Source organism: Mugil cephalus, chromosome 15 (genome assembly GCF_022458985.1).
Source record: "Mugil cephalus isolate CIBA_MC_2020 chromosome 15, CIBA_Mcephalus_1.1, whole genome shotgun sequence".
Classification (NCBI taxonomy): Eukaryota; Metazoa; Chordata; class Actinopteri; order Mugiliformes; family Mugilidae; genus Mugil; species Mugil cephalus.
This window is the reverse complement of record NC_061784.1, coordinates 2,706,224-2,719,070: the sequence shown is the minus strand read 5'-3', so window position 1 is coordinate 2,719,070 and position 12,847 is coordinate 2,706,224. Positions and strand designations below refer to the sequence as shown.

Sequence of the window (12,847 nt, the reverse complement as noted above, 5' to 3'; positions counted from 1 at the left end):
TACACGATTTAATAGATTTTACTTTGAAAGTCTGAAGTGGAAGTTCAGTTTCGACTCCGATTGCCTGACGGCGGTGGGTATCTAGACTGGCTGTGGGCAACCTCAGACAGGTGGAGGAGACGTCCTCAGGCAGCTGAACTGCACTGTGTTTGGGACTTGAGGACTGGGCTGGGCTGCAGGACGAGCAGCGGTGGACGCCGTGCGCGCACGGTGCGCGGACCCCCCTGCAGCTACTGGATCCACACAGCATGATACCACATCCAAAACATGGTCTGTCTGATTTTCCCATCCTGAGCATTCGCACACGCGCTGGACACTTAAATGTGGACGCGAGGAGGACCAGGGATGTAGTTGCGGTGGATAAATGAGGAGAGCACATGGACTTCAGTTTTTCAACTAAGATATTTGATTTATAATATTCTTCTCCCTGCCTTGGATATGGAGAACCAAGCAGCCGAGCCGCAGAACTATGAAGATGTACAGAAAAGCGGTTATCTCCGCAAGCATAAATCAATGCACCGGCGATTCTTCGTGCTGAGGGCGGCCTCGGAGCATGGTCCTGCTCGACTTGAGTATTATGAGAACGAGAAGAAATTCCGCAGTAAATCACCTGTGCCCAAAAAAGTCCTGAACCTGGAGACTTGCTTCAACATCAACAAGCGGGCAGATTCCAAGAACAAGCACATGATAGTCCTTTATACCCGCAGCGAGAGCTTTGCCATTGCTGCAGACAGCGAGGAGGTCCAAAATGAGTGGTACCAAGCGATGCTGGACCTTCAGTGCAACTGTAAGATATGAAAAGTGTGATGTGATTTCCACTGTCTGTTTCTGCATCAGGCCTATCCTGCCGTAGGCTGTTTGTTCTCCATACACTATTTGGCTCGGCCATTCTTGATTGTTCACTACCTATCACTGGCTCGGATTGTCTGAATATTTTTGCTGCAGAGTTTGCTTCGAGATTTAATTTGAATGCATTAGTCTAAGAAACGCAATTTGGATGGTGTTTTTTTTTTTTTTTTTTTTTTAAACCAAAAGGCAGGTGAATCCGACTGAACGCTATGGGCGGCATGTGCCGTGTGTTTGTGCAGCACAATCTCAACACGCGTTGATTTAATACATATAACCCGCTAATCAATTTCTGTTACCGAGATGTAATTCGATGCATTTAAATGCATTCATGTGTATTAATAATAATAGCGGATCGCCTCTTCGGACTAAAATGCCGCCCGTTGGTGTATTTTTGCATGGCGCAGTGGGCATATAGCAACCATCCAAGGGATGCATCATACAGTAGTAGCCTATCGTGGTGCACTCCGCTGGAGCCTGTGTTTTTGTTTTTCTGCACAGCTCTGACTGCCGTTCGCCTAACCTACATTTCAGTCTCACGGCGCTGCTGGTAGGGAGGAGATGGCATCGTCAGTGCGCTCTCACTGGAAATTGCGTTTCTGTTGGTTATCCTCGTGTTTACGTTGTTATCCTTATGCTGAAGCTGAGCACCACCACCCACCCTCCCTGTTATCATTTGAATTTCAGTTAGTTGGGACTGACGGGCTTGCCCAGCTCTAATATGTTGATGTGGAACCTTAAACAGATGCACATGAAAGTACAGACCCCCATTTTGTCGAGGAAGGACAGCCATAATAAAACACTGTCTTAAATCTAATTTCATGTTAGAGTGTACCAACTAATATAGAGCTTGGAAGTACATCGATATATAAATAAGGATTTCTGTCGGGGTCATGCCTTATAGCTTTTAAATATTTTTCTCATGTCTGGAAGCAAATCTGTAAAAAATGTTTGGGGAATTATGTACTGTAAAGCAAGAAAAAAATATATATGAATGTTTTACCGTTGAACATGCTCCTCTTTAGTGGATGTATTTTATATCTCCCATGACTTAATTAATCCTCAGCTGTAGCTTAAAACTGATGCTGATGAATTTGCTGTATCAACCGTCTGTCAGACTGATTCTTGTATGTGGCATATCATTTATATCAGGGAAACAATTTGGTATTATTATTTCCACCTACACTGCTTTGTTATTTTGGCTTTGATCAGTATTTTTATGGGGTAAAATAAGGATTATTTAATCGTTTGTAATGTGTAATATGGTTTCAATGCATTAATTGTTTTTATTTATTCTTCTTTATTGTTTTACTAGGTAAAAGCCCTGAAGATTATGGCAGTAGCGGAGAGTGTAGCTCTCCCTCTCCTGTTCCAACCTTCAAGGAAGTCTGGCAGGTTAAGGTTTGGCCTAAAGGTCTTGGACATGCCCGGAATTTAGTTGGCATCTACCGGCTGTGCCTTACCGACAAAACAGTCAACTTTGTCAAACTGAACTCTGATGTGGCCGCCGTGGTGTTGCAGCTGATGAATGTTCGCAGGTGTGGTCATTCAGAGAATTTTTTTTTCATTGAAGTAGGACGCTCTGCAATTACTGGCCCTGGAGAGTTCTGGATGCAGGTGGATGACTCTGTGGTGGCTCAGAACATGCATGAGACCCTGCTGGAGGCCATGAAAGCCCTAAGCGAGGAGTTCCGTCAGCGCAGTAAATCTCAGTCCGTGGGAACATCGTGTGGCGGTGGTACTGCTTCAAATCCAATAAGTGTCCCAAGCCGGCGTCATCACCCAAATCTGCCACCCAGCCAGGTTGGCTTCTCCAGGCGAGCACGCACAGAGACCCCCGGGACAGGAGGCAGCAGCACAAGCACTTCACCTACATCTCGCCATGGATTTCCAAGGGCGCGGACAGCCAGCATTGGAGCCAGGTCTGAGGAGGGTGGAGCAAGTGCCAGAGGAACATGGGCCAGCTCCAGCCCTAGTCTCAATGGATCTTGCTCAACAACACCGACACTGAGGCCCAAGCCCACCCGGGCCCCAACCCCAGCTAAGATTACTCTCAGCCTTGCCCGTTACACACCAAATCCTGCTCCTTCTCCTGCACCAAGTCTTTCGTCCAGCTCTGGTCATGGCTCAGAGTGTGGCCTTGTGGGAGCAGCAGTGGGAGGCATGACGATCTGCTCCTACCCACGTGTTTCCCAAAGAGTCTCTGTTTCAGGTTCACCAAGTGACTATGGGTCCTCAGATGAGTATGGTTCCAGTCCCGGTGAACACTCCTTGCTCATACCCAGTCTGTCTGGACATCATGTACATGCAGAGGGCCCCTCCAGCTATATAGTAATGGGACAGCGAGAGGGTCTACTTGGTTCCCATCATCGCTCTAAAGGCAGACGAATTCTGCGGCGCTCATCCAGTCGGGAATCTGAGGCAGAACGCAGGCTACTGAGTAAGAGGGCATCCCTGCCTTTGGCATCCCATGAAAGACTTACTCCGCATAGAAAAGATGAAGATGATGAGGATGATGAAGAATATGCCATCATGTCCCAAAGTGCTAACAGAGGGAGAGCTGATTTGCTCCATGGCTCAGGGGGTCTGGCAGTTGGGGGTGGGCAGCTTGATGCAGTAGGTGAGAATAGGAAGAGGGCTGAAAAAAGCAGGGGAGAAGTGAACACTGGGGCAGCAGTGGATAGTGGCTATATGTCGATGTTGCCTGGAGTGACATCTCCTCCTGTTTCACTCTCTCTTTCAATAGGTATGTCTGAGGCCAGTGCTAAAGCTGGGGCAGATGACGAGTATATGGCCATGACTCCCAACAACAGTGTTTCCCCCCCTCAGCACATCCATCAGCCCAGCTCAGAAGGCTACATGGTCATGTCACCTAATAGCAACAGCTCCACTGACCTGCATGGACTAGGAATGTGGGATGTGGGCAGGGCCAGCATGGAGAGCAGGGCTGCCAGTGATTACATGAACATCTCACCTGTCAGCAGCCGCTCTGCTTGCAGCACACCACCTTCCCATCCTGAGCAGCATCAACTCCAACCGAAAATGTTCAACTCCTACTTCTCCCTACCACGCGCTTATCAGCACACTCTTTACACTCGCTTTGAGGAAGACTTAAACAAAGGAGAAGGAAAAAAAGACAGTAGTGGGCATGATAGTGCTGGAAGGGGAGGAGCAGTGGGATACAGCAAGAGAAACAAAATTGCAGTGGGCCCTGCAGGAGGCTGCCAACTCTCCATGTCTTCCTCTTCTTTCTCCTCTAGCTCAGCCAGCAGTGAAAGCCTTGAAGACAAGTCCATATCAGCAGGGAGAGGGTTAAGTTTATTAAGAACTGGAGCAGAGTACAAGAGTACGGGAACATGCACAAAAGATGGGCGTCACCATCAAAAACGTGCATCGAGTAGTAAGAGTCCAAAGCAACAAAGGAGGGGTCGTCCCCTCAGCGTGTCTTCAGACATTGCTAAAGCAAACACGCTGCCCAGGGTTAAGGAAAATACGCCACCATCAGTGTCTCAGAATGTTGGTGAGTATGTCAGCATCGTTTTCAAGGAAGACAATAAATATGATCGACGAGGATGTGCAGGGTCTGGACAACCTTTGATCCATGGAACACTCCGGCCCTTAAATCAACCACTTCTCTGCCACGATAATCCTGCTAACCTTCCCCGCAGCTTCTCTGCACCATTGTCCACCTCTGCTGAGTACGTCAGCATGGATTTAGGAAAATCCTCAACACCCCTCACTCATGTTAGATCCACATTCAGCACCTCACAGGGCCCACCAGCTGTTGCCCCCAAGGTCCGACATGAGCATGGCATGTCCTCTCCACTAGCGGCAGAGGGCAACGTAGGGTACAGAACAAAAGTCAAGATGGCAGCAGTGCCAACAGACGTCCCTACATCATTTATTGACAACAAAGGTTCAGATCCCAGCATTTCAGCAAGACCTGCCATCCACTCTGGTCAACCGTTATCACTGGAGCAAGACAGAGGTTTGGGTTTTTCTCCAGTCAAGTCCTTCCAGTCTCCGGAGCACAGCCACAGACTCGTCCGAGGTGAACAGTCAGGACGCCCAAGCCACCACTCAGAGACATTTAACTCACCGCCCTCTTTACCACGCCACGCATCCACTTCTACCTCCCTCTTCCCAGAGGGCAGCCAGGCAGCGAGCCATCGGCATGGTTTGGACTGCTCACTGTGGGAGAATGGACAGGCAGCTAGTTTGTCTGCCACACCTCCACCACAAGCCTCCACCTCATCTGCTGAACAAGGCCTTAACTATATTGACCTTGACTTGGCCATTAAGGAGAGCCCTCAAGCTGGAGTGGAGCGCCCATCTCCTGCCTACAACATTGGAGGAAGCGCTATGGGAAGCAGTGCTGGCCCTAGCCTCAACACTTATGCCAGTATTGATTTCTATAAGTCAGAAGAATTGAGAGCACACCAGAACAGTAGAAAAGATGGTCACGGTAAGGCCTGCCTCGACTCATCCTAAAATATCAATTAAACAATGTGTTGCACATTTTGATCAAAACACTTTTATAGTCGAGGAGAGTAGGTAGTTGATTAGGAGATAGTCATGTGATTTCAGTAATTGAAATTTAAAAGGTTACATTACAGGAAAATGCCTATTTGTTAACAAAAAGATAGGATACAAGTGTCTCCCGGACCTAATTGTCACTAAATAGAATGAAGTTGGTTACCTCTGACTTAAGATTTGGATAAACAATCTGTCCTTTATTTTTAGCAGCGGACTTTTGTCCTCCGCTTTTTGACCTTTTCACATTTTGTGAAATAATTGACTCATTTGTGATGGTGGAAATAATCATTAATTGCTACCCTAATTCCAAAAAAAAACCAAAAAACTTTTGATACTTGCACTGACATGCATATTTCACCGACAAACCTCTTGTCTGGGTCTTAGTCACTCTTTTCATCTTATACTGATGTGTACCTTGGCTTCAAGCTGGTGGGCAGCACCAAGTTTCCAGTCTGTGGGCTGTCTGTAGAGTCTCTTATTATCACAAGTGGGTGTTCAGAGAGCAGAGCCAATTGATTTGTCTGCTGGTAATGAGCCATTTCACATAAATGGAGGTAGGTAGAGGGGACAGAGCACGGGGCCAGGTGTTTATGTTTGTGTGTGGGTGTGCTGCTGGCTGCAGGATTTCACATCGCAGCTTTGAGGCTTTCCTCACACTGCACAGACCACAACTATCAAATGGTTAATGTTCATTTTTAGTGGACGCGCACTAACGTTTTGCATGACAAGAAGTAACAGCTGTAAGAGGCTGTATGTCAAAATTAAAATATGCAGAGATATATAAATATTAGTCAGTGGACTGAACAGAACAAGCAACATGTCCACTGTATTTATTTAAAGCAGCCACAACATTTCTATGATTGATTTGTCCGAACCTTGTCAGTCTCTGGATTTATATAAATAATCCTAGTAATTGCCTCCTTATTTCAACACGATAATTCATTTATGCTTTTGATGTGCATATCGAGGAACATAAAGGCTCCATAAATTACTCTTTCAAGTAATTTTTCATACAGATATTCATTATTGAATGTGCATCTATTGTAAGCAAAGCCACTTGCCCTGCTTTCATTAACTGCTGCCATATTCTCAATATATGAAGCGTGGATAGCGAGGGAGGTGGCTGCACCGCAGTATCTCCAACAAACAGGCCTTCTTCTCAAATGTCCAATCAACACATACTAATAATAATATCTCAATACTCCACCTGTTTTAATTAATTAATTCATTAAATTAATTATCTTTTAATTAGACGCTCAAAGTAAATGTTTACAGCAACTTTAATAATAATAAAAAAAAGTTGTTTATTTGTGTCTATGCTTTCATTGCAGTATTGCCACAGCTGCATGGGGAGCAAAATGTAGTGTTTCATGTGAACATAACTGAAGCAGTTTCAGCTCCACTGGTACTCGTTCTAATTAGTTTACGTCCTGATCTTCGTAAATCGTTAATCTTTTTTGGTTGTTTTTTTGACCCAGGATTATGAGTCATTATTAGTGAACAACTAAATTCAACTCTAGGCCAACAAAGACCTTCCTGTAGTGGGCATCATTTCACTCTTAGATGGTTGTAATAATGAATATATTTGTATTCAAGAAAACGTCTGAAAAAAGCAGAGTTATAGGTATACTTAGCAAAAACTAATAACTAATGAGTTTATAGAGTATAGTGTGTTCACCAAAAGAACACAAAGAAAAAAAAAATATTATCTTAATTTGCCGGATGGTAAAACAAGAAAAATGGAAAGAAATATAGCAAACATACAAATATATTTTTTTTAGCATGGCAGTGTAAACCGCGTTTTGAACCACCCTTGTTTTATCAGAATTCTAACGTGAGCCTCCACTGACGAACTAACTGTGGTTGCTCGCATAGATAATTATTTAAGAACAAGAAGATAATTCCCCTTTTCTGCAGATAACAAGAGAAAAAAAATGCTGACAGGCTCAGAACAGTGAGTACTTTGTGTTGTTTAAGTGGCTCACAAATAGAAGAAACTGTTCAAAATCCCTGGAACTGATAAAGGTGATGCAAAGACGCAAAATATTGACATCTACAACAGTGAGCATGAGACCAATCAGAAAATCCTTTTAGAAAGATATCAAGCATCATGTGATATTTACCGAAGCACCCTGCAGGAGCTCTAGATTAAACATAAGCAAACAAGAGCTATATGCTTCGGTGAATATATAATCTAGTCTGGAGTGATTTACCCTGTTACTTTTTGTGTGGGGAGACTCAAAACACACCTTTAAAAGCCCAAATTATTGCTGTAGGAAAACCTTTGTGCCAAGGGTGTGGGATTTAATTTCCTGCCTGCTTTTAATTCTTTTCTTCCAGACTGCTGATGTCCATTTTGGATCTGAGCGGGACCCGGTGTGACAGCGACACACGCTCAGTCCGCGAGGGACGGATGGTTGGTACGCCGGGTCTGTTGCCACAACAGAACTGTACACTGAAAAACTGAACAACTCTTCCCCATCCCGTCTGCTGTTTTCTGTCAACCAAATGTGTGCCAAACACACACTCATATACACGCACACACATTCACACACACACTCTCACAAAGACAGCGTAAGGAAACGGTTTTGCTATTTGAATTGCCTTGTTTTGAACGTAAATGACATTTGATCATCATTTAAGTCAATATAGATGAAGGATGATGATTTGGAATGTGAGTGGGATTTGACAGGTGGCCATTATGTTGGACAGCCTGGTCTTTTATTTCACTTGAACCACATTACCGCAGCTCTTCAATAAGACTTTCAGGGAAAAGCACAAATGGAGAAAAAAAAAAAAAAAAAAACAGCCATTAGTGTATCTTAATTAGCAACATATTTGCATGTGATTGAGCCAGTCTGTTGACGCCTTGTAAATCAAGGCTCAAAATGGCAGCTGCTATGTTAACAGAGTCTCAGCTGAATTAGGTGATTACCAGATCCTGTTTTTGTATCGCCATTTATGCGACATCACCCTTTGTCCGTTAAATGATCATCAGGTGTCATTTGGACTCAAACTAAAAGGACACACGCAGCTCGGGAGTAGTTTCATACATGTGCGCACCCTGCCTCTGTAAACATATTTGATCCATTATATACAGTTGCCAAAAAAGCTTTTATACCTGTTGATGACTGCTCTGGTGCTACAGACGGACTTCAAAATGTGCTTTAGGTTCTGACTGGGAAAATGGTTATGTGAAAGTCACACACAGTGAGTGTACATTCAGTGTTTTCTTTGTTTCTTATTGAATTTTATGGCATTCGCAAAGATATAAGACAGCTGCATTTTATGAAAGTGATTGATGTGACAGAAACTGCAGAGAAGCATTGCTGTAATAATCAGTGGATGCAGCTTTGTGTGTGACGGCTAAATTAACAAAACATTCTCCTGCTATGCATGTAAACAGCCTAATCAAATTGGCATCACACAGGCAGCAGTGAGAATTAGATTGTATGTATGTAAACCTTCTCTCTAAGATGTGCTGAAGGGAGCTGATAGCAGAAGTAATAGAGATGGAATTTGAATATTATAGTTCTGAAAACATCTTAAACAGCTTGGGGACTGTATGTAAATTACTCGGTTGAACCGGGGGACAGAATGGTATAAATAAATGTTAATATAAAAAATTGGAAAAACATAGCAAAACACTGAATATCCATTTTAGCGCAATTTAGCTGTTCTTTATGTTTGAACAAAACCAAGTAAAGGGTTGTTGCACTCGCAGCAGCTCACTGGCATCTAATGGACTCGAGCACGGCAAGCCCCCCCCCCCACCCCCGGACTCCACTTAATAACAATTTATCAGTGGAGGCTGAAACATGACTGTCAAATCAATTACATGACGCCTGAGTTACACAGCCAAGCGTGCTGGACAGCTGTCCCGAAGAGCGCATCATTAAATATCCAAATGAAAGCAATTTTATTAAAGAAACATGCAATGAATCTGAGTAGAGGAGAATCATTGTTGTGGTTCTCCTGACCTTTTAAAAAACGGCCTCATACTGCCCTGAATATTTTTTCACAAGGCCATAGAATCTAAAAGAGACAGTATCATATTTTTCTTAGCGCTTTTATTCGATTACAACCAAACAAGGTCTCACATTAATGCATTTTGATCCAATCTATAGCAGAAAATCATTGAAAAGTGTAAATATTTTTTTGGCAACTGATCTTTTCTACTCTAAGTGTACATTATACTATAGTATATACTATAGTATACAAGTAGAATGACAGAAACTATAGTACATACTGTAGCTAGTTTTAACCATTTGCATAACAGTTAACACAATTCTACTATAAAGTGACGCATTACAATGGTATATGAAATAGACATATAATGATTATATAGCCTAGATATCTATATACTCTTTTATAAAGTGCCTCATTTTTGATTGTAGCTGTTTTTACACAGGTAATCTGAAAATGGGTTGTGAGAGTGGGGAGGGGGGTTGGGGCGCAGAAAAAGTGTCCTGAGTCTGAATTAACGTTGATCTACAGAAGACGGAACGGAAACGTATCATTCAACCATAATCAAATTGCCTTACTGTGTTTACCATGAATACAATCTCATTTTATATTTTTGTTGCAGTGCCTAACACTTCAGCCACAAATGTAAGCACACACACCCTCACTCCTTTTGTTTGGCTTTGTCAAAATGTGGTTTGGCCAAAAAAGAAAAATGAAACCAAAAAACTTTTAAAAAAAAATATCAAAAAAAAGAAAAAATATATATATATAAATACAGGATACATTTGTCTCCCTTTAGTACTTTTGCACCCTGGGACTCGTCCGCTTGTGGCCCCCCTGTTCAGTAGATTTTAATGTTGAATCATATCTTATTTTCCTACTGTACTTTCCAAGAAACTAATACAATTACAATAAATCCAAATATATCTGGACAACTGAAAAAGGAAAAGCAAACACTGGAATTCATTTACTTTGGTTTTCAGGGCCACAAAACTATTATGAAAGGAACAGGAGAAGCCAATATTGTAACAGTATTAACATACTTGTGTACTGCTCTTATTTTTTGAACGTGGACCCAGTTCCCAGAAGGTGTGAATAGCGCTACTCTCCCATTTACTCTCTACACTCGATCTGAACTATGAGACAGTGCCACTCCTGCTCATTCAATACATTTATAACTTTTTGCTGCTGTCAAACAAATTGCCAAAAAAGAAAAAAAAAATATTCAAAGATTAAAATCAGTCCTAGATCTGATTTACTTTTTCACTTGACAGCCCTCGGGCTAAAAAAAGAAGAAAAAAAAAAAGTTGTTGAAACTAAAACAAAAGTCAACTTTTTCTAAAGAAGCAGTGTTGTTTTGATTTTTGCGATTTTCTTTTCTTGCAGTAGTGTGACTTTTAGTCCATGACTGGTTGCGTACTGTATCCAGAGCCGCTGATGGTGAGTTTGGCCATGTTGTGACATTAGTGATACTGTACTTTGAATCAGGACGTTGTTGATAGCAAATGTGTCTGCTGTATGTGGTGTTGCGATGCTAAACACTCGAGGTGACCAAACTCTCTAAGTCCAGGGCTCTGATTGTGTGTATACAGGGTACAAACAAAGAAGGCTTTCTTGATGTATTTTTGACACCGGTAGCTTTTCCCACATTTAGATAGATTTTTTTTTTCTCTGGGCTCAAGCTCACTTGATAATTGTGACCCAGGCTTTTAACTTTTAATCATAAAAAAACAAATGTGTGTGTTTTAATCCTATTTGAATTTTGCTCTGCTCAGCCCAGAGGTTCCTCGCTGACTGACCCAGCTCTTGAAAGGACACAAGTGCCTGGCTGTGATCACTGGTGTCTGGTCAGTTATCTTAATGCGTTGACAGAAATTCAAGTCTTCCACTTATTTTGTTAGTGTTTCACTGGAGATGTGGGCAGGCCGTGGCCAACATATCCTCTGCAAAGGACTAGTGCCAAAGCTTTACGTGTGAATGGTGATCTTTGAGGTTAGGTGCCTCTGTCACACTAAATTTAAAAAAGTTTTTTTTTTTTTGTTTTTTTCAAATTTCTCAAACTATTATGCCATTGATTGAGGTCAGCACAACAGTTTGTGCTCTAAGAACCTTAACGAAATCCATACAAATACGTGGACCATTTCCACTTTTTTGTCGCTCTTTTTGTCAAAGCAATCTTTTATAATCTCTTTGTTATTCCTTTAGTGGAAATCTTCTTCTTGGGGATTACAGAGATTCTCTTGACTGTACCTCATAATCTCAAGTCCAGGCAGACGCAACAGTTGGCAGTAAAGCCCCTCGGCCAGTCTGAGAATGGTTCAGGAGGAACACGTGATACAAAGAAAATCTGTGGATTGGGACATATAAAATTTTATTCATTGCTCAGTGAAATGTTCTCAAAGTGTTTCCACCCTCATGAAATGCAACAGTTGGTCATCAGAATTGATTCGGTCAGTTGAAACAGAGGCTTGTGTTGTCTCTTCAGAATATTTTGTAACAATCGACTCTAAGTGTGGGAAATGATACTGTACGTACAATCAGGATAGCGGTTATAATTACAATGGAAAGAGCATTGTATGTATTTTAAAGCTATTGATACTACTTTGATAATGATGTAAAATATAAAAAAGCTGAACAGGAACTATAGGTATGTAAAGTTATACGTTGTATAGAGGAGTTAGTTCCACGGGAGGGACGGGCATGGGGTTCATTCTGTTCATGGCGAAATTGTTAAAAACAGAATATTGATGATTCTTGTCTGTGATGTAGACAACGTCAATGTTTCTTTTTTTATATATATATAAAATGCAAAGTGATATGAAAAAGAGGGGAAAACGTGTTGTTTATTAACTATGTGTGTTGGAGTGAGTCTAGACCTCTGTAAGCCATCACTGGTCTGAGTTTTAGAGGATAAGCCTTGTGGACAGAGGGCACATTTATTTAATCCCAGGCTACTCAAACAGATGGCATTGTGTCAGCATTTAAATTCAGGTGAATAACAACAGAATGCTGATTTCTGGTCTATTACTGTGAATTGTATTCCACTTTAATTAATTTTTATTTATGTAGGCAAAACTGCTATTACACATTTCTGATTTTTAAAGTGAAATATTGAGGAATTTAATTTAATTCTTTAAATACAACAATTCTACTCTTATAAAACATACCACAGAAGAGGAAAAATGTCTAAAGTAACAATGGTCATGGGGACTACTGGTGAACAAACTAAACTTGTCAAACATCGTGTCCACAAATATCCTTGGTTTCCATTACAATTTCATCAGGACTCCTTGATGTCAATAATGTTTAAGAGTTAAACGGCCACAGTGGACGTGGTAATAAATGGATAAGGACAAGGAATTTAATTGATTAACTGTTTTGACCTTTTGTCTGCCACGCCATACGCATGAGTCCAGCCGTGTCCCTGTTGCTACATTCAATATAATGCGATCAGCACATCGTATCTCTGCTGTAGGCTCAGACATATTAATCAACACAT

General features: G+C 41.9%; 1 protein-coding gene across 1 annotated transcript; it reads left to right on the top strand.

The window, feature by feature from the left end:
• On the top strand, positions 1-12,178 carry si:ch211-284e13.4 (insulin receptor substrate 1-B). Its single transcript, XM_047606737.1, has 3 exons — positions 1-787; positions 2,162-5,311; positions 7,723-12,178. The coding sequence occupies exons 1-3, from the start codon at positions 439-441 to the stop codon at positions 7,728-7,730; spliced, it is 3,507 nt and encodes a 1,168-aa protein (XP_047462693.1). The 5' UTR covers positions 1-438; the 3' UTR covers positions 7,731-12,178.
• The last annotated feature ends 669 nt before the right edge of the window (positions 12,179-12,847 follow it).